This window comes from Felis catus, chromosome B3, assembly GCF_018350175.1.
Source record: "Felis catus isolate Fca126 chromosome B3, F.catus_Fca126_mat1.0, whole genome shotgun sequence".
Classification (NCBI taxonomy): Eukaryota; Metazoa; Chordata; class Mammalia; order Carnivora; family Felidae; genus Felis; species Felis catus.
Window position 1 is genome coordinate 107,525,800 of NC_058373.1, and position 22,527 is coordinate 107,548,326.

The window sequence follows — 22,527 nt, forward strand, 5'->3', positions numbered from 1 at the left end:
TAGAGAAACCCAATAAATAATATTTGTTGAATTTTAAAAGTTCTACTTAAAAGCCTAAGATTTTGCCTCAAAGAGACCATTTTATATACTATATTAATGATAGAAAGAAATTTGAAAGCCCAGAGAATGATTTGTAGATTAGAATTATATAAAAATTAAAAGGCTGAAAGTATTGAGAGTTAGATCTCATTTATATAAAATAGAATTAAAATATTTTGAAATCTGTTATTTTGAGGTTATGTAATCATATTTTTATTTTATTTTATTTTATTTTATTTTATTTTATTTTATTTTATTTTATTTTACTTTACTTTTACTTTTAAACATTTATTTATTTTTGAGAGTCAGAGACAGAGCATGAGCAGGGGAGGGGCAGAGAGAGAGAGGGAGACACAGAATCCGAAGCAGGCTCCAAGCTTTCAGCACAGAGTCTGATGCGGGGCTTGAACTCACAAACCCTGAGTTCATTACCTGAGCCAAAGTCCAGCGCTTACTGACTGAGCCACCCAGGCGCCCTGGTAATCATATTTTAGATTAATGCTTCTTAACTCTTCTAGTCTTTGTAACATTTAAACATTTTTCAGTTTTCTTAGGATTCTGTGCCCCTGATGAATCTATGAGAAATATGGAAGAGGGAGATCTTTAAAGTCAAAATGATCATGAATTGCCCTTTTTTTAAAAAAAAAAAATTGTAACATTTATTTTTGAGAAAGAGAGAGCATGAGTTGGGGAGGAGCAGAGAGAGGGAGACACAGAATCTGAATCAGGCTCCAGGCTCTGAACTGTCAACACAGAGCCCGATTATGAGTTGTTCTTGATCAATATTTGTTACATGGATGTGTCAGTAAAGACCCAGCGTATCCCCTACATCTCTTTATTACATAAATCCGAGTAATTTGCTCATTCATTTGTGTTCTTAGTATCTAGCATATAATAGACATTTCATAAGTAATATTTATTATGGGAAAAAAGGAAGGAGTAAGAGGAGGGAGAGAAGGAAAACCCAGCGGCCTGGCTTGGTGCTTCTTTAGGAGGAAGAGAATTGATCAGCTGGCAAGAGGGACCATGGAATATTATAAGTGAGGATATAGCTTCTTTAGGAAAGAATTTACTGTCAGAAAACCTCTTTCCCCCAGGATCAGTGAGGCACCAAGTATTAGTCACAGGGCACTGATGTAGTCTAACAAATCGATTGGAAAAATATAGTGTCTTTGAATAATTTCTAAGGTTTAGAAAAAAATGTGACTCACTAAATATAGCACTCTTATTCTAAGCTTTTGGAAACCTTTGCCTTTGGAATATGGAAAGCCCTCCAGTAAAATACTACTTCGAGGCAATTCCTTATCTCCTCCCAACACTAATGAATTCAGGGCCTGAAATGGGCCCCAGCAATAGCCCCCGGCTGGCCATTTCGTCAGGAGCTGGAGTGACATTCACTCAGAGTCATTGCTGCTGGGATACAAAGTCGGTAAAGAGACATCTGGAAGTTTTAATATTTAATGCTAGTACCGGCAAGAGAACTCTGGCTTAGGGTTTGAATTTGGTGGGCTACTAGTAAAAAAAGGAGTAAGAACTGTAGTGGCAAATAAATGTAGGTAATTTCCACATAGTCCTTCTAGCATTTTTGCATTATGAGATTCTTTTCCTAAAAACCAAAGTAAGTAGTTTCACATTCATTTGAACTCTCGATATAGACCACTTAGTAGGCTAAAATATTGCTAGAAATCAAACAGTAAACCCCAAGTCATTTTTAGTCAAGCCAGAGAAAGTCCTGTGGACTCCTAGAAGTGCATGATAAAGTGAAGTTAGTTGATGTTTTTTCTGGTTTTGTATTTCAGTCCTCTCAAAGTGTAGAAAGGTAAGTGGCTCCAAGGAGTACGTTAAATCCTTACTTTGCTCTTTATAAAATAAGAAAGACCACTATGGCTACCATATTCTTTATTTAGTTCTTTAAAGCCCCAATTCCTTAAAGGAGATTAAAGATTGAATCACTGCTACATACTGTGAAAGGAGAACCTAAACATTAAGTAGTCTTACTGAAACTTCCGGAAAGTGCTAGAATGATCCAGATTTTCCAGTCTGGCACAGGCCCTACAAACCTACAAGACCAACAGTCTTGATTAACACCTCAGTTTGGCAATCTGTTTTAAAAGAAACCCCACAGCCCTTGTTTGTACTCAAACAGGACAATTTCTAAATCTCATCGTCAGAAAGGTATAAATAAGATCGTTTTCAGTTGAGATCTATAAAAATTTCAAAGTCTCAGTATTTTTAAAATTCATGATTTAATGTTAGATAAATTAGAAGCTATTTATTTTTATTTTCTGCCTGTATTTTTGTTTTTGTAGGATGATGAACTCATTTTAGATGTACTAGTTTGTATTGTCCCCTGGGAGACTGGGATTGGACGTGCTGTTTCAACGCCATCTGCTGGTCAGCTCATCTGTGGACATACTACAGCTTTTTTGAACCTGAACAGTATGTCCAGAAATTCTGGAAAGCACTGCCTTAGAATAGGAAGGATATAGGAAATTTGGAAGGAGTTTTTTTTCATAAATACATACTTTGACAAAATTTACTGGCAACATGTCACTTTAAAAAGTTTTGAAAGTAATGTATTTCTTAGTAATGATTTTTTAAAATTATTTGAGTGGATAGTGGTAGAGTGGATGCACAATGTTACATTAGTGTCAGGTGTACAACTTTAAGTGATTTGACATTTTTATTTTATTTTATTTTATTTTTTAATTTTTTTTAACGTTTTATTTATTTTTGAGACAGAGAGAGGCAGAGCATGAACGGGGAAGGGGCAGAGAGAGAGGGAGACACAGAATCGGAAACAGGCTCCAGGCTCTGAGCCATCAGCCCAGAGCCCGACACGGGGCTTGAACTCACGGACTGCGAGATCGTGACTAGAGCTGAAGTCGGACGCTTAACCGACTGAGCCACCCAGGCGCCCCAACATTTTTATACATTATTCTATGCTCACCACAAGGGTACCTACCATCTGTCCTGTTATATTGCTATTACAATATCTTTGTATTCATTATGTATTCAGTGTATGTATTCATTATGCCATTTATACCCATGACTCACTGAAGTTCAGTTAGAGGATTTTAGAATAGTAAATATTCTGGTCCCATTGTGTTCAAATTTGAGATCTTGACAAATGATAATGGTATATATTTTCTTAGGGTTATGGGAGAAAATTTCGTCCATGTATTTTGATTTCCATTTGTGTACAAATTAAGGAAATGACATTTTTCAGGATTTTAGAAAAAGAGATTGTGTTGTGTACTATTTTGAGTGAGGATAGCCTTTTAGTGGCATTTGGACATTTAGGAGGAATACTGGGTTAATAAGACATGTTGAATAGAATAAACCAGTTGCTATCCATGACTAAAAACATGTTTGAAGTAAAATTGAATCTCTCAGACGGAAAGGCAAACTTATTATTTCCTCCCATAGTACATCTGTTTAGGGCTGGCTGACTAATCCTTTGAGAAGTTGCTGAACTTCCTCCAAGTGCTGAAAACCTAATTCTGTTTTAAAAATAGCTGTATGTAATCTTATCTTCATACGTGTATTTTAGGAGTTTAACAAAAAGGATAATTATTTTTACAAACTAATGATTTGTTAGACCTAAATTCCAGTTGAGGCTTTCTTTCTTTCTTTTTTTTTTTTTTTTTAAGGAGTCCTGGGAAAAGTAGTCCAGAAGAATACAGGGTTTTGGGGAAGAGAGATTGGTCTGTTGTTTTAATTTTTTTTTTTTTTTTTTTACATTTCAGTTTGATGTTAATATCTCAAATATGTGAGAATAGGAAACTTTCTCCTGTGAATTACGATAATAGCTGTAGATGCATTAGAATCATAGAATCATGCAACAGGGTCCCTCATGAAATTCCTTAGCTTGTCTGAGAAATCTTGTACTAATAACTCTACCAAACCAGCTACAAAGCTGAAATAAATTACATTGAAAATACATGTCAAAGTGAAATCAACCTAAGTGTTTTTAAAACTTCTAACTAATTTCTTTGAACTCCAGCATTCATAAGCAATTTGTTATTGAAATGCTCATGACAGAAGAAAAAATAATTCTAGGGAGTGATCCTTTTCATAGACTACCCTTATTTTTTCTTTCCTGTGGTGGATTCTTCTTCACTTTGCTCCTGCACTTTTCCATAATAGTTAATAGTGCAAATTTCTCAAGCCAGACTGGCTGTTTATACCATTACCACCTTGGGCAAGTTACTTCTTTGTGCCTCCATATCTTTATCTGTGAAAGAAATACCTCACAGCTTTGTGGTAAAGGTTAAATGAGGAAATAACTTGCAGATCACTTAGAATACTGGCCAGCATGGTACAGGCATCCCAAACCCAAAAGTGTTCACTGTTCTCATGGTTCTTCTCTCACAGGTCTCTTTCCCCTGTTCTGTATTTCTGGCATCTCTTCCTTCAATGTCCATGTTCCCAGCTCATGTGTTTCTCTTTTATGATTAGAGCAACCAATATTAATAGTTTACTACTTGATATTGTCTAGTCAAATTTTACCCTATTTTAGTCATTTCTCGATATAACACTTGGTTCTCCGCATGGTTTTCAAAGAATACTTTCAACTTCTGTGTTTTGATTGGGTTGACAGATTTTTTTATTTCCTTCCCAGGGCAGTTTCCATTGAATGAGTTCTATTAGTTATGTTTAAAATGAAGGAGAAAAGGGGCGCCTGGGTGGCGCAGTCGGTTAAGCATCCGACTTCAGCCAGGTCACGATCTCGCGGTCCGTGAGTTCGAGCCCCGCATCAGGCTCTGGGCTGATGGCTCAGAGCCTGGAGCCTGTTTCCGATTCTGTGTCTCCCTCTCTCTCTGCCCCTCCCCCATTCATGCTCTCTCTCTGTCCCAAAAATAAATAAAAACGTTGAAAAAAAAATTAAAAAAAAAAAATGAAGGAGAAAAGAACACTTAGTTAGTTAATGTGGTAAAACTAAGTGATTTGTAATGGCTTGAATACCTGTCATCAAGGTATGTCTTTTAGCACCAATTCTGGCTTGGTAGTGTGGGGGCCAGAATCACTTAACTATAACCATGGCTAAAATGGATGACCCTGGTACAGCTATTAATTTAGAGTACAACATGGTATGTCTTGTATTAGGAGTCAATGCTATGTATGGATGTCAGCAAAAATCATTTACAAATTCTTGCTTATGAACTGTCTCTAAGATAGGTCTTTAAGCACTTCCTTATGCCATTAATAGAAGACATGAGACAAAAGGTGTGGCAGGCAGCTGTTTGATCTAGTGAACCTTTTGGTTATAAACAATGGATGTATGAGCTCTCCTGTTGATAATTATATCTTTAAAACTTTTTTTTTTTAATTGAGCTAGTTGTCCTTTTTATGTGAATCTAATTAAGATGTATTTCCTAAGTTAATATATATTTGGTAGTCTGTTTTGCTTCTTCTCTGTATTATATATAATATGTTAAGGTGGTAGTCCTTGCATGGAAGTTTACTTGTGGTTAGGAAAAAATAATGAAGGCAGTGAAAAGGATAGTGTCTTTGTTTTCCTTGCTTAATCATGGGGGCTTTTCCTCATCAGGAGCTCTGTGGTTTTGTAGCTCTTAAAACAAACACCAGCATTCTCTAAGAAAGAAGCAGTGTTTACATGTTGTATTATATCTTGTATGCTGAGATCTCTTTTTGAGAGAGAAACATATGTTTGGTGAGTTCATGTTTCTTGAAATATACATGATTCTTCAGACTGGAATGTAATGAAATAGGACTCCCATTTGAAAACCAAAGAGTTAAGGCTACAATAGAGGATAAAAGTGATCAAATGATTAGCCAGGGGCTAATAGAAATTCTGGGAAGAATGACAGATTGTGTATTAGAAAGAAATATGATATCATATTCATTGAAGCTTTTACAACTAAAGATCTAAAAGAAATAATAGAAAATTACTGAAAGAGATGAATGTCTGAAACTTTAGAAACGCACGTGGTGTTGGATTAATCCAAGCAAGAAAGACTGATGGGCGGATAATAAATTACAATTGTATAGGAAGTCTGCATTCCTTGTGTTCAAGGTACTTTTGTCTCTTTTTTTTTTTTCCTTGCAAGATATATTTAAGCAGCTTGCCAGTTGCAGAAAATTCAGCTCATGATTTTCAACATCATACCATATGTGTATGATTCTTTGGAATAGATAAAGTATTATAAACAAGACCCCAAATCCTTGAGTGAAGGAGGTTAATCTAAACCTTCCTTCTGTTCTGTGCCAAATTGATAGCATTTTTCCTTTTGAATGAATGATACAGAACACCTTTTCACATACAATCAATTGCAATGCCCCAAAACTAAAAGAGTTTGAAGAAATGTCCTGTACTTCTGTTGGGCAAAAAGCTATACTTCAACAACCATACTAATGCGGGAAAATAAATAGTCATAAACTGGAAAATGTGTGTATACATAATGAATTTTCATTGAGGAGAAGTGAGTATTTACTTAGCTGTTCTAAATTTTATTTTGCCATGTGTACATTATTTTACTAAAAAAAATTGTGTATGTGTGTTTGCATGTAATTATTGTCTATCTTCATATAAATATGTACAAAATAGTATATTTCCTTTTTTTCTTTCTCCAGTGGTCACATAGTACTGTAATAATTGTGGAGAAGTTCAGCTACGTTTACACATGTTGTTTGAGAAAAATGCATTCTTCTTTTTAAACATTTGAGCCTTTTAATCAATTTTTCACCAGATTTTTACCATTCAGACTTGGCATTCATTTGTGTTCTTAGTTTTTGTAGGTCCAAGGAGAAAGTAAAATGTTTCCTGAAATATAAATAAGTAATAAAATTAACGTGCGTACAGAGTACACTCTTTATTCTTCTTGGACATACTCTTGTTGGCCCTTTTTTAATATACACTTAATCTCTGGAGGAAAGAGAGATTATTACTCTGTTAAACTGAAGTTCTGACTCTAATCATCTGGGTTTCTATGTACTTAAACATGTAAGCTTAAACTCAAGTATTTACATATAAATGAGTTCTATGTTCTGTAACCATATTAAAATATTTCCTAATATATGATGGAAGGTTTATAGGATTTTTTTTATAGCTGCATCAGAAATGGGATCATTAGTAAAATGCTTTAAAAACTACTTCTTTCTTGGATCCTGTCAGATCAAATGTAAGAAATAATGCTAGCTTCAGGTTTTGATTACATAATACAGATGAGCTCTGTTAATAAAATGGAATAAAAGTTGTAAGTTTTGTCCATTTAATATGCTTAGCACTTACCACTGAATCTTTTCTAATTAGTTTTAGAGGACAATTAAAAATGTAACTCATTATGCACTTTATTTTTATTTTATAATAACATGTGCATAATGTGTTGGGGGGAAGCAAAGAAATGGAGAGGAAGGGAGTGAGACTTCTTTGGGTGTGTGTGGGGGGGTCTCTCTCTAGTACTTATTAAACTCCTGTTTCTGTATCAGTTGTTGCTAAACTAACCTCTAATGCCTTGAACAGGGCTGATAACATACAAACGTGTGCAAAACATCAAAAAATTTTTCATTTATAAATTCCCTGTAATTAAGACCCTTCCTTTTACCTAAATAGTTTGTCTTGGGTTTGAAATGTAAACAAAGCATCTATAATGAGCTACCAGTTATTCTCTACACAGTTATTTATCTCCATTCCTGGCGTGTATATACCTTTGGGGTAATGCAGTATGAGTTAATCTTGCACATGTTGTCAAAGCCCTAATGGACATCTGTGTTTCTGTATAAATTATTCTTTAAATGGTTAAGAAGTATAGAATTCTAATAGAAACTGTTTTTATCTTTTTTTGCAGCTATGTCATCATATCTTGTAATTATTAAAACAGAGCTTCCTGCTGCTATTTCAGAATTTTTGTCAGGAGGCCATACTGGGTAAGAAAAAATATTTCCCGTTGTGTCCATTAATTTATTAATTCAATAAGTATTTATTCATGATATGGTATATTAGGCAAAGACAGGAAGGAACTGTTTCTTGGAGAAGAAAAAAGGAGAAATTTCTTCTTTTGGTGAAAAAATGAGGTGGGGAATGGGGGTTAGTGGAAAGTCCTGCCCGTAAAGGTCTTAAACAAAGGAAGGGAGTGGTTAATACTGCTGTCGCTTTTCAGCAAACCACAGTGATAAAGTTACAGCCACACTTGTGAATTTCTATTCTAAAGCAGGGTTTGAAAAAATAAATGGTTTGCAGGGATTTAATTATTTCATTTCCTGTTTTTTAACAATATTATAAACAATACTAAACCACATTATACTTCCTTTCTCCCTTATTTAAAAAATACTGGGTTCTAAAGACTATTGACTCATCTCTTTTTATGGGAAAAAAAACAATTCTGTTTTTCCTTGCACAGGAAAAGAAACTTTGCGAAGAATAAACTCGAAAAGACAGAATAAATTCTTTTAAATGTCATCAAGTTATTTCACATAATTTCTAAACCATAATACAAAAACCTATCAGACTTTTTGATGTAAATATTTGGCTGTTGTGCTCTAATATGTGAACTTGTTCTGGACTGAAGGGCAAGTTTTCGAAATTAACTTTTTAGCTTTTGCAACTTGGCTTCCATGAAAAAACTCTACTTAGACAACTGCAAATACATATTTATAAGGAAAGTATGGTGTACTTCAGATCTGAATAGGAATCGAAGTCCCGCATGATTTTTCATCAGCAGAAACTATTGTGCCTTTGTGTAGTACTTTACAGTTTATAGGGTTTCCACATTCATTATCACATTTGGTGTTCACAACTGCCTCATCTACAGCTTTATCTAGTTACTTTTACATTTTATGCTCTTAGTTTGATGAACAATTGCTATAAGAAATAGCTGTGTTAAATTCACTTTTGCATCGCTGTGAAAATAATGAGGACAACTTCTATTACTCAAAAAAATTCTATGTGACAGGTTTATTTTAAGGTTTAGGGCTAAGAACTCAAGGCCATGAGAAGTAGAATCAGGAATGTTAGACTAAGAGTAAGGAGACATGTTCTATCCATGTGACATTCAATGACCTCAAGAAGTTTTACTTCTTTTGGCCATATGACTTAATTCTGTGGTTTGGGTTTCTTCATCTGGCTTAATGGGGGTACCAGTGTTCTTAAGAACAACTTCTTTTTTAAAAAAAATTTTTTTTTTCAACGTTTATTTATTTTTGGGACAGAGAGAGACAGAGCATGAACAGGGGAGGGGCAGAGAGAGAGGGAGACACAGAATCGGAACCAGGCTCCAGGCTCCGAGCCATCAGCCCAGAGCCCAACGCGGGGCTCGAACTCACGGACCGGGAGATCGTGACCTGGCTGAAGTCGGACACTTAACCGACTGCGCCACCCAGGCGCCCCTCTTAAGAACAACTTCTTAAGAAAGTTGTTGATATGATCAAACAAGATATTATATATTCAAATGCTTTTTGTAAGCTGATAGCATAGTGTAAATGTGGGGAATTAAGAAATTCCGTAATGTTGTGTGTCAAATATACCCGCAATTAAAAATAAAGAAATTTCAATAATAATAACTACATGAAAGGTGAATTTGCCCTGTCTGCTCTGCCAGGAAGGTCAGAGTCAAATTTGAATGTGTTGCATAAACTGTTAATCCTAATAGTTGTCACATGTGCTTTGCCTTCTTCTTGCTCCTGGATTTGGTGACTTCTGTTTAAATTTTTATTGTCAGATGTCTTTGTGGAAAGAGAAGGGATAAAAATGTATATAAAATTTCAGAAATAATTAAGGTAGCATAAGACAGAACTGCCACTAAAATTTAGGTCTTCTTTCTGTAAATGCGATACTTTTACCATAGCTTCAATTTAAATCAATTGCAATTTGCTTGGGATTTTTTTCTGGTTTGTCTAAAAAAAATAATAATAAACTCCCATCTTATTCATCTTAGTGGAAAATTGATTACAATGGTATTTTTATATGTCAGAAATCGATTTTTAAAGCTATACTTCAAAATACTGTGGCCAGTTTGTATCATCTCGGTTTTGGAAAATTGCACATCTCTTGGACAGCCTCATCTTGTTGTACATGAAATGTACATTTGCTTACTTTGGACTTCAGAATTTTGAAGAACATTAATAAGAGACTATATTAGTTGGTCAGAATATAGATAAATCATGAATCTTTAAAGCTTGATGCTGTAAAATAATTAAGAAACAAATGTTATGGTAATTAACAACTGTCTAGGGCAGTGTATTTTAAAAGTTACATAGCAGTATTTCTTCTGAGTCAATATGATATTGATATGCTTTTATTTTAGGGTTTGACAATAAATTGCAGTTAAGGTCTTTCAGGTGTGCTTATTTTCTGTGAGATTTGATGTACCTTTGTGAAATATAAACCTCTAAAAAGATGTTATCAAAAAGAAACCGTATGTTCACAATATTCTGATTTCAAAAATTACTGTTAGAAGTCAGAAACTATAATACTTAATCCCAAACTTGTATGAGGCATTGGTATTTTTCACAGAATAATTTATATTTTAAAAATCTATGGCTGTTAAAAGTTGGAAGCTCTCTGTTAACATTTAATGATCTTGTCAGGGGAATATGATTGACACAATTAAGTTGTCTTGCATTTGAGTTACATAATTGATATGGGATGTGAGTAAGATCCTAATTCAGAACATATGATACTCTTGTTCCATTCCATTCGAGAATGAAATTAAAGCAACTTATAAATAAATCTGGTTTTCATTAAAATATGGAAAAAAGCATCTGCATGCCAAAGCATTTGCAATACAGCTAAGGATTTAAACTCTATATTTCATACTTGGAACATTTTTATCATATAGGATTAAATCCACAGATCAAACAAGTTTTTTAGGAAGTATAAAACTTTTTACTCTAATTCTTTTGGCTTAAAGGAATGTATATTTAGATTACAGTAGGAAAACAGGGGTTCGGTTAGATAATTCTTTTTCCCCCTTAGGAAAAAATTTAAGGTTAGTATATTCTTCTAAAATTTTGATTTATAAAAGATGCTTATTTAATAGGTGCTTTTGGAGATTATGTTTTACTGGTTTGTATTTCTCAGGCTGGGTTTTATTTTGCAAGTTTAATCACCTCTCTTTGGAAACTATCCATCGCCAAACACAATTCAGTTGACTGTGACATGCACATCAAATCTAAACTAACTTTACTGTGCATTACTATATTGCCTTATGGTTGAATGGTAAAGAAAAGCACTGTATCTGCAATTGGCTTTATTAATGTACCTTAAGAAGACATGATTAACCAGTAGCCAAGCCAGGGACAGAGAAATTATATTTTGCAATAAAGTTTTATTTGTTTGTTGGTTATTTATTTATTTACTTTGAGAGAGAGAGCTTACGCCAGCAGGGGAGGGCCAGAGAGGAAGGGAGAGAGAATCCTGCACTATCAGCACAGAGCCTGCTGTGGGGCTCGATCTCACGAACCGTGAAATCATGACCTGAGCCGAGATCAAGAGTTGGACACTGAATTGACTGAGCCACCCAGGCACCCCAATAAAGTTCTTTTTGTATCAGGAATTTAAAATCCAGTCCTGTGAAGAGGACAGTTTAAAGGAAAGCACTGTTCTGAGAAAAAGGAGGCAGTATCTGAGGCATGTGTTAGTCTGCACTAACATACCATAACTGTGATTCTGAGGGACTGCCGGGAGGAGGTGACATTGTCTTTAGTCCCACAGTTAAGTGCTTTGGGCAGTCTCATGGCTTTTGGACATGAGTGAATTGTGGTCTGATATAGTTGTAATACGTTATATAAGTTGTATAAGTTATAAACTTCAGGACTTAAAGTGTTCCTTTATTCTTACGCAAGAGAAAAGAGTCTTTGGTCCTAAAGATTAATATGCCCTCTGCACAACTCCACCTTCATGACAGTAGGAACAGCAGAACTGTCAGATGGAATCTGCTTTGGTGCTCCTTTGGGTCTTTTTTCTCCTGACACTGCAGTGGTCTGGGTCTGATATTGGGTCCCAGAAGGAGCGCGGTTTTAGGCAGAGAGCCCTGGGCTTTTTGCTGTTTTCAGAAATTTGGTGACCAGGTGTTCCTCAATGAGGGATATTTTGAAGTTCCCATTTTGACACTTGAATACAAGAGTGACTAGAAGAGGAACATGCCCAATATCATTTTGTATTCTTTTTTTTGTTTTTTTGACATTGATTCCTTTTTTGAAAAACAGTGTGAGTGGAGGAAGGACAGAGAGAGAGGGAGACACAGAATCTGAAGTAGGCTCCAGGCTCTGAGCTGTCAGCACAGAGCCCTACACGGAGCTTGAACTCATGAACTGTGGGATCATGACCTGAGCTGAAGTCGGACGCCTAACCGACTGAGCCACGCGGGTGCCTCGTCATTTTGTATTCTTAATATGTGTGCTCTTAGGTCCTCCTGCATACAGGAATTGAGAGGCATGTGCAAATGCAGAGAGCACATCTTTGGGTCCATTAGTGCTAGAAATACTTGTGCATAGGTTTTTGGGTTCTGACACATGCATTTCCTAAAGACATGAATTAGAGTGAAAAAGGGAAAGGTGTCATCATGGTGCTATTTCTGCTGCCGCTCCTTCTTTTGCTCTGTTTAAGAGGAAGTTGCTGGCACCCAACAATACCCGGGAAAGATACGTTACAGAGGACTTCCTCTTAAACCAGGGTACAAAAGGGCACAGTGCATGATGAAGTCCATGTCAGAAGCCAGGGGTGGAAACCCATGTAGAGGAAAACCTTTTCTTTCTTTTTTCTTAAACTGAGATATAAATAACTTATGACATTGTATACGTTTAAGGTGTACAACATGTCAGCACACTTCTATATTGCAGTGTGATTACCACAGTAGTGTTAACTAACCCCTCCATCACGTTCTATTAAGGATCTACTCTCCTAGCAACTTTCAGGTATACATTATTGTTCACTACAATCAGAAGGCTGTACATTAGATCCCCAGAACTTATTCATCCTCTAATTGCAAATTGTACCATTTAACCAACATCTCAGTTCCCTTGCCCACCCCCACCCTCACCCCTGGTAACCACCATTCTACTCTGTTTCTGTGAGTGTGGCCTTTTTTGAGTCTGCATATAAGTGATAAACAATAATGATCTTTTTTCTGCCTGACTTATCTCACTTAGCACAACACCCTCAGAGTCCATCCATATTGTCACAAGTGGCAAGATTTCCTTCTTTCTCGTGGCTGAATAATATTCCATTATTCCATATGTATATTATATATATGGCATATTATGTATGTGTGTGTGTATAGATAGATAGATAGATACATACATACATATATACACACACATATCCCACATCTTTATCCATTCATCTACTGACAAACTCTTAGGTTGTTTCTATATCTTGGCTATTGTGAATAATGCTGCAATAAATATGGAACTGCAGCTATCTTTTCCATATCCTGTTTTCCTTTGGATATATCACCCAGAAGTGGCATCGCTGGATCATATGGTAGTTCTATTTTTAATTTTCTTAGGAACGTCAGTACTGTTTTCCATAATGGCTGAACCAATTCTCATTCTCACTAACAGTGCGCAGGGATTACTTTATCGCTACTTCCTCACCAACACTTGCTATTTCTTGTCTTTTTGATACCCATACTAACAAGTGTGAGCTGACATCTCATTGTGGTTTTAATTTGCATTTCTCTGAAGATTAGTGATGTCGAGCTCCTTTTCATATACTTGTTGGACATTTGCATGTCGTCTTTGGAAAAATGTTCATTTCCTCTGCCCAGTTTTACATTGGATTGTTCATTTTTTTTTTTTTTTTTTGCTATTGCTTTGTATGAGTTCTTTATATAATTTGGATATCAACTCCCTACCAAAGATACGGTTTCCAAATATTTTCTCTCATTCCATAGATTGACTCTTCGTATTGTTTGTTGTTTCTTTTGCGGTACAGAAGCATTTTAGTTTGATGTAGTGCCACTTAGTTCTGCTTTTGTTGCTTATACTTTTGATGTCATGTCCAAAAAATAAATGCCAAAACCAATGTCAAGGAGTCACTTTCCTATGTTTTCTTGTAGAAGTTTTATGGTCCGATATTACACTTAAGTCTTTAATCCATTTTAAGTTAATTTTTGTGAGTGATATAAGATAGGGGTCCTTTTTATTTTTTATGTGTTTATCCAGTTTTCCTAGCACCATTTATTAAAGAAAAATTTTTCCCCATTGAACACTCTTGGCTCCCTTGTCAAATGTTAGTTGGCTGTATATGGACACAGAGTTGTTTCTGGGCTCTGTTATTTGTTCTGTTGGTCTATGTGTCTATTTTAAGCCAGAACTATGCTATTTTGAATGGTATAGAAGCTTGGTAGCATAGTTTAGGATCAGGAAGTGTGAGTGATGCTTTGTTTTTGCTTTGGCTATCTGGGATCTTTTGTGGTTCCATACAAATTTTAGGATCGTTTGTTCTATTTGTATAAAAAGTGTCATTGAAATCTTGATAGGGAATATGTTAAATCTATAGATAGCTTTGGGCAGTGTGGACATTTTAACAAATTAATTTTTCCTATCTATGAACATGGACAGGATAGCTTTTCATTTGTGTCTTTAATTTCTGTCATCAAAGTATTACAGTTTTCAGTGTATTGAATTTTCACTTCCTTGGTTAAATTTATTCCTACATATTTTATTGGTTTTGATGCTGTCATAAATGGGATTGTTTTCTTTATTTCTTTTTCAGATATTTTGTTGTTAGTGTATAGAAATGTAACTGGTTTCTGTAAGTTGATTTTGTATCCTCCAACTTTACTGAATGTGTTGGTAGTTCTAACAGTTTTTTTGGTTGAGATTTCCTGTGTATAAGATCGTATAATCTGCAAATAAAAATAGATTTACTACTTCTTTTCCAATTTGGCTGTCTAGCTAGGACTTCCAGTACCATGTTTAAAAAAGTGGTGAGATGAGGGGGGTGGGGGGCGCCTGAGTGGCTCAGTCGGCTGGGTGTCCGACTTTGGCCCAGGTCATGATCTCGCAGTTCGTGAGTTCAAGCCCAGCATGGGGCTCTGTGCTGACAGCTCAGAGCTTGGAGCCTGCTTCAGATTCTGTGTCTCCTTCTCTCTGCCCCTTCCCCACTCATGCTCTGTCTCTCTCTGTCTCTCAAAAATGAATAAACATTAAAAAAAATTTTTTTAATAAAATTTTAAAAAAGAAAAGTGGTGAGATTGGGCACCCTTGTGTGGTTCCTGATCTTAGGGAAAAGCTTTCAACCTTTCCCTATCGAGTATGATGTTAGCTATGGGTTTGTTGTGTATGGCCTTTATTATGTTGAAGTATGTTCCTTTTATACCTAGTTTATTGAAGCTTTTATTATAAAAGGTTATTGTGGGGCGCCTGGGTGGCGCAGTCGGTTAAGCGTCCGACTTCAGCCAGGTCACGATCTCGCGGTCCGGGAGTTCGAGCCCCGCGTCGGGCTCTGGGCTGACGGCTCAGAGCCTGGAGCATGTTTCCGATTCTGTGTCTCCCTCTCTCTCTGCCCCTCCCCCATTCATGCTCTGTCTCTCTCTGTCCCAAAAAATAAAATAAACGTTGAAAAAAAAAAATAAAAAATAAAAGGTTATTGTATTTTGTCAAATGCTTTTTCTCATATGTCGAGATGATCATATGATTTTTCTCTCTCATACTATTAATGTGCTGTATCACATTTATTGATTTACATATGTCCTACCACCCTTGTATTGCAGGGATAAATTCTACTTGATCATGGTATATGATCTTTTTAATGTGCCACTGAATTCAGTTTGCTAATATTTTTTTGAGGATTTTTGCATCTGTATTAATCAGGAATTTTGATGTGTAGTTTTCTTTTTTTTGTAGTATCCTTATCTGGCTTTGATACTAGAGTATTCTGCCCTTGTAAAATGAATTTGGGAGTGTTCCCTTCTCTTCAGAGTTTTGGAAGAGTTGGAGAAGAATTGACATAAATTCTTCTTTAAATATTTGGTAGAATTCATCATTACAACTATCTGGTCCTGGGCTTTTCTTTGTTGGGAAGCTTTTGATTACTGATTCATTTTCCTTACTCATTAGTGCTCTGTTCGTATTTCCTATTTCTCATGATTCAATTTTGATGTATGGTTCTAGGAATTTGTCCGTTTTCTTTTCTTTCTTTTTTTTTTTTTTTTTTTAATTTGAGAGTGCAAGTGGGAGAGGTGTAGAGAGAAAAGGAGAGAGAGAGCCTTCAACAAGCTCCATGCCCAGTGTAGAGCCCGACGCAGGGCTCAGTCTCATGACTATGAGATCACGACCTGAACTGAAATCAAGAGACGGATGCTTAACCAACTGAGCCATCCAGATGCCCCTATCCATTTTCTTAATTTAACAGGCCAGTGGGAGACTTTAGCTACATGGTAGAAAAAGAAGATGCATTTTCACTAACTGGGAATTCTGAGAGCATCTACCATATGATTTGGACAAATAATCCCTATTGTCTTTGATACTCTAGCTCCCATATTGGCATGAATTTTACTTTGTTACTATTGTGTGTGTGTATATATGTGTATGTTTCAGTGAAAAATGATTACAGGAAATTTAGAAAAGGCAGATAAAAAATAAAAATCATGCATAATACCATCTCTTACCTAATCATGGTTATTTTATTCCCTTTTAATTTTTCTCAAGCTTTTTTAAACATAGTTAATAACCAGATATTTTATACTTTTATCATTTCCATTTCACTAAATTGTCCTTTTTTTAAAGCTGCATAACATTCCACTGAATATGCTGTTAATTGACCTAATATTTTCTATTGTTAAATATATAGGACTTCCTGCCAGCTTCTTAATATTATAATAATGTTATATTCATAGTTTCATGCACATAGAATTCTTTATATTATAGATTATTTTCTTAGATTACCATATTTTTATTGCTTTTGCTACATATTGTAATTGTTTTCCCAGAAGTAGTAGTAATTGACAAGATCACTAACAATGCGTGAAAGATCAACTGTGCCACATCCTTGAATATTGTTTTTAAAATAATTTTACTAGTTTAATTTCAACAGCCTCATTTTTATTTCTTAAATTAGCACCAGAGATTGGATTTTTCTTTGTGTGTATTTACTAGTTATACTTCTTGCATGAATTGTTTGTCCTTTACATACTAAAGTGAAATCTTTACTATTAAATTCTTGGGGCATTAACTCTAACGTTTTAAAACTTATACACGTGTATTTTATATTAGAAAATTGAAACCCATCTATATGTAAACCAGGAGAAAATAAAAATTGCTCATATTGCTACCACATAGACATATCTGCTTCTGGTATTTTAAATCTGTCCTTCTGACCGTTTTTTTTTTTTTTTTTTTAATGTTCATCCAATTTTCTTAAGTAATCAAATACATCATCACACACTTTTAACTTGCCTTTATTTCATTTACTATGCTAATGCCTTTATATGAAAAATATAGTACTTTTTTTCCTGGTAATTCATGCTCTTTCTTGATAATTTGAAAAATGTAGAAAACTGTAAAGAATAAAAATTACTCATCATTCTATCACCCAGAGATGATGGCTATCAATAGGTTATAGTTCCTTTCCATTTTTAATGAATCTATCCTTTCCTCAAAATTGCTATCATGCTATATATATTTATGATGTTTACTGAGTATTCATTCCGTTATTATACTTACAAAAATTTCTTTTTTGAAATTGTTCCCTAGTCACATAATTTGTTTTAGAATCGTCATGGTCTTAAGGGCACCTAGGTGGCTCAGTAGTTAAGTGTCAAGCTCTTGGTTTCTGCTCAGGTCATGATCTCACAGTTCATGAGTTCAAGCCTTGCATGGGGCTCTGCGCTGACAGTGCAGAGCCTGCTTGGGATGCTCTCTCTCTTTCCCTCTCTCTTTGCCCCTCCCTTGTCTCTCTCTCTCAAAAAATAAATAAACTTAAAATTAAAAAAAAAATTGTCATGGTATTAGATGTTTGTTTCTGATTTTCTGTATTTTTTTATGCAGTTTTTACCTTCACCAGTTTTGTGCTTACCTTGTCACTCCTCACCAACATTGACTATTATCTTACTTTTAAATATTTGCTAATTTGGTGGTTGAAAAATGGCATCTCATTATTTTGATACCTTTCTTAAATGAAGATTCATTAATAAGAATAATAGGATTTCACTAGAACGTATTTTACTAAAAGGAAGTAGACTTTTCTTAGTGGGTGGTTGTAATGGGTGTGTGTGTGTGTGTGTGTGTGTGTGTGTGTGTGTGTGTGTAAACACAAACAGTGGATTCCTGTGCCTAAAATAGGACTTTTTTTTTTCTAATAGGTCTTGGTATCTTGATGGACACATACTACTAATAATCATTTGTGTTGGCATTGTGTTCCCTCTTGCACTTCTTCCTAAAATAGGTAAGTCTTTAGAGAAGAGAACATTTTTTTGTTTGGAAGAGAGAGAAGATAATGTTAAGGGGTTTTTAAATTTCACAGTACCACATTTTTAGCAGAAGGGTGGTAGTGGTGAATAATTTTGAACTCGGACTTATTTTAGGTTGTTCAGCCTTCAGCCTTGCCTAGTTAGCCCATTACTTGGTTTGCAGTAGTATTTTGTCTGCCCTACTAAAATAAAATCTTTACAGCGGAACATTAAAGAGCAGCCTTTCCTTACAGTGTACCATTAGTGGTAAGCCTGTTCCAACTCTGCTGTACAGAGCTGCATAAATGATCTGTGACAGATAGTTGGAATGTTGTTATTCTCAGCCCTAAGCCCCAGATACCAAGCACTGTAATAGAAAACATGCCCAAGATGTATAGCTTTTGCTGTACGTTAGGAACACTTTCCTTATAAATTGCTTTTTATTTTACTGTTATTTTACAGGCTTTCTTGGCTACACGAGTAGTTTATCATTTTTCTTTATGGTGTTCTTTGCTGTTGTGGTAAGTTTGAAATAGAGTACATTGCTTATCTCCTCACTAAAATTGAACTTACTGTGTCAATGTCTTCTTTTTTCTTCAACTCTGTTTTCTGTTAGTTTTAGTTCATTGTGTTATTTAAAAAGCCCTTTAGGACACAAAATTATTTCCTTTGTTGTATCTCTTTTGAAGAGGCTGAGCTAAAGCCACAGTTCAACTTCGGTATCTCTTGGTTCACTAGAGAGGAGAGCACACTGATTGTGTTAAAACCTAAGATGAAGTCTAATTCTTTATGTAGGTGTGTGTTTCAGTTTATTTCCATATAATGCTGTGTGTGTATGTGATTGAACTCTCCCTTGCTACTGAAAGATGAGTGAAAGGAAATGCTACCCAAATGAGCAACAACACAGTATACCAGTAGTTGAGCCATATTATAGAGCCATGGTTTCAAGCTATCACAACAATCTAGGAGGCATTTAATTTAGGTTAAACTGTCTTCTGGGATACGAGGATAAAACAACTTTGGATTATTTAAATGAAGAGGAAGTGACCCTGGTTTTAGTGTCCAGAAATAGTTATACTTCAGTGGATGCTCTTAAAACTAAAATACTCAAAAGCGTTTTCATTTAATCATTTGTTGAATTTATCAGCGTTAAAAATCATTGCCCTCCCTCCCTCAGATTGTCTGACTTGTATCTTAGAAGTAAATGAACTGAACACAGACTCTTTTCTCCCTCAGTTTAATTGAGATACAGTTGACATACAGCACTAAGCTGAAGGCGTACTGCATAAAGACCTGACTTACACATATAGCAAAATGATTACCACCACAAGTTTAGGTGACATCCATGAACATAGACTTTTTAGGCTCCGCACTGAAAAGGGAAACCACAGTTATTTTCACCATAAGTGGATTTTTTTTTGCAGTGGTACTTTATTAATTTTTTGAGTATAGTTGACAAAAAGTGTTACATTAGCTTCAGGTATACAGCATAGTGATTCCATAACTTAATACATTATGCTATATTCACCACAAGTGTTAGTACCATCTGTCACCATTCAACACTATTATAATATCATTGACTATATTCCCTATGCTGTACCTTTTATTCCCCGTGACTTATTCATTGCTTAACTGGAAGCCTGTGTCTCCCACTTCCCTTGACCCGTGTTGCCCATCCCCCTCCCCTCACCTCTGGCAACCCTCAGTTTGTTCTCCGTATGTATAGGTCTGATTCTACTTTCTGTTTATTCATTTGATTTTTTAGGTTCCACCTGTGTGAAATCATATGGTATTTGTCTTTCTCAGTCTGACTTATTTCACTTAGCAAACTACCCTCTAAATCCATCCATGTTGTTGCAAATGGCACTATCTCGTCCTTTTTTGTTGCCGTGTGATATTTCATTACGTACACACACACACACACACACACACACACACCACATCTTCCTTATCCATTTGTCTATTTGAATATTTATGTTGCTCCCATATCTTGGCTATTGTAAATAGCTCTGCAGTAAACGTAGGGGTGCATATATCTTTTCGAATTAGTGTTTTTGTTTTCTTTGGGTAAATACCCAGTAGTGGAACATTGGGTCATATGGTATTTCTATTTTTAATTTTGGGGGGAACCTCCATACTGTTATCCACAGTGGTTGTACCAGTTTACATTCCCTTCAGCAGTGCCTGAGGGTTCTTTTTTCTCTACATCTTCGCCAACACTTGCTATGTATGTCCTGTCTTTTTGATTTTAGGCATTCTGATAGGTGTAAGGTGATATCTCACTGTGATTTTGATTTGCATTTCCCTGATGATTAGTGACGCTGAGCATCTTTTTGTGTGTCTATTGGCCATCTGTATGTCCTCTTTGGAAAAATTCAAGTCCTCTGTTCATTTTTTAATTGGATTATTTTTTTGGCATGAGTTGTATAAGTTATTTATGTATTTTTGATATTAACACCTTATCACATATATCATTTGCTAATGTCTTCTCCCATTCAGTTTTGTTTTCTTGCTGGTTTACTTTGCTGTGCAAAAGCTTTTTATTTTGATGTAGTCCCAGTAGTTTATTTTTGCTTTCAGTTCCCTCGCCTTAAGAGACATGTCTAGAAAAATGTTGACGTGGCTGATGTCAGAGAAATTACTGCCTATGTTCTCTTCCAGGAACTTTATGGTTTCAGGTCTCACATTTAATCCTAAGTAGAGATCTTTAATCCATTTTGAGTTTGTTTTTCTATATGGTGTTAGAAAGTAGTCCACTTTCATAATCTAATTGTTGAGAAGTGTCTACAAGGTTAGGAATGACCTATGTATGCAAATGAACATATGGATGTGAAAGAGAATCAGTCTAGATAACATTGAATTTTTTCCTCACAGATAATTGGCAATCCAAGCATTGCATAGGTAAGAATAATTTGGTTTTTATAGCCGATAGCTTGAAGCATGTGAAATGTATTGATACAAGATGTCTATTGTAGTTTTCACAGTATTCATTTCTGGCAGGTACTCTTAAATTCGGTGCAGATTTCTTACTGTAGCAGTCATATGGAAATAATACCATTTTTCTGCACTTATTCTAACGTTTTATAAACCATCTGCCCAGATTTTTACCTGTGAGCACAATTTAAATTTGATCTGCAATGAGACAATGAAGATACTGTACACCTTTTTTTAATGCTCCTTCTAATTGTCATATTTATTTTAGACTTTCTAAATAATTAGATTTTGAAATACTAGTGGTTAGGGAAAGGAAGCCTGTATATATTAGCTCAGATTTTTTTGAAGGGTGTCAATGATTTCATTTATTATTTTTGTCAATTTGTGTTTGTAAATCTATATAATATCTATATTACATTTTTCAAAAAAAAATCAGCCCAGAAATCTGTTTCTTAAATTACACTGCCTAAATAATGTAAGTAAAGCTTGCAGTCTTTTTAAAAAAAATCTGATCAAAGCCAGCTTTAATTTTTTATCCTCACACTTAAAAGGTTATCTGATGGCTACCGTTTACCAATCCTAGCATTGGTTACTAGATAAGGAATCTTAAGGTAAATTTATCTTGTTTACCTAATGTTCAATTTCTGTCCGTTTATTTTTTTAATGTTTTATTTATTTTTGAGAGGGAGAGAGAGAGACAAAGCGCGAATGGGGTAGGGGCAGAGAGAGAGGAGGACACAGAATCTGAAGCAGGCTCCAGGCTCAGAGCTGTCAGCACAGAGCCTGATGCGGGTCTCAAACCCACGAACCATGAGATCATGACCTAAGCCAAAGTCAGATGCTTAACCCACTGAGCTATGCAGGTGCCCCCAGTTTCTATCAGTTTTAATATACACTGGTGTAAATAGCATTACTGACGATTTTGTATAAAATTCAGTCTCCTACACATCCCATGGAATCACGGGATAGAATCAGGAGACTCCACCTTCTATGTGAACCTCAGTGGTATTTTTATTTGTAAGAGAACCTTCTTACAACAGGTTTATTTAATTCTCCTAAAAGTGGTGGCATTCTTTTAAACGATTCTTTCAGAAGCAGCAGTTACATAAATGGAATATTGCATTAAACCTAAAAATGTTGGCCCTGGTTAACTTTATTATTCTGCATATGATCATGATAAAGGATAAGGATATTCTTC

General features: G+C 35.3%; 1 protein-coding gene across 15 annotated transcripts in view; it reads left to right on the plus strand.

Moving 5' to 3' along the window:
• SLC38A6 (solute carrier family 38 member 6) overlaps nt 1-22,527 on the plus strand; it is a 75,907-nt gene that overhangs the window by 23,602 nt on the left and 29,778 nt on the right. For all 15 annotated transcript variants that reach the window (XM_045060015.1, XM_045060007.1, XM_045060009.1 and 12 more), the window contains 3 exons: nt 7,851-7,929; nt 18,309-18,391; nt 18,858-18,916. In XM_045060015.1, the coding sequence (XP_044915950.1) occupies nt 7,851-7,929; nt 18,309-18,391; nt 18,858-18,916 (221 nt within the window). The remainder of the gene's footprint in view (nt 1-7,850; nt 7,930-18,308; nt 18,392-18,857; nt 18,917-22,527) is intronic.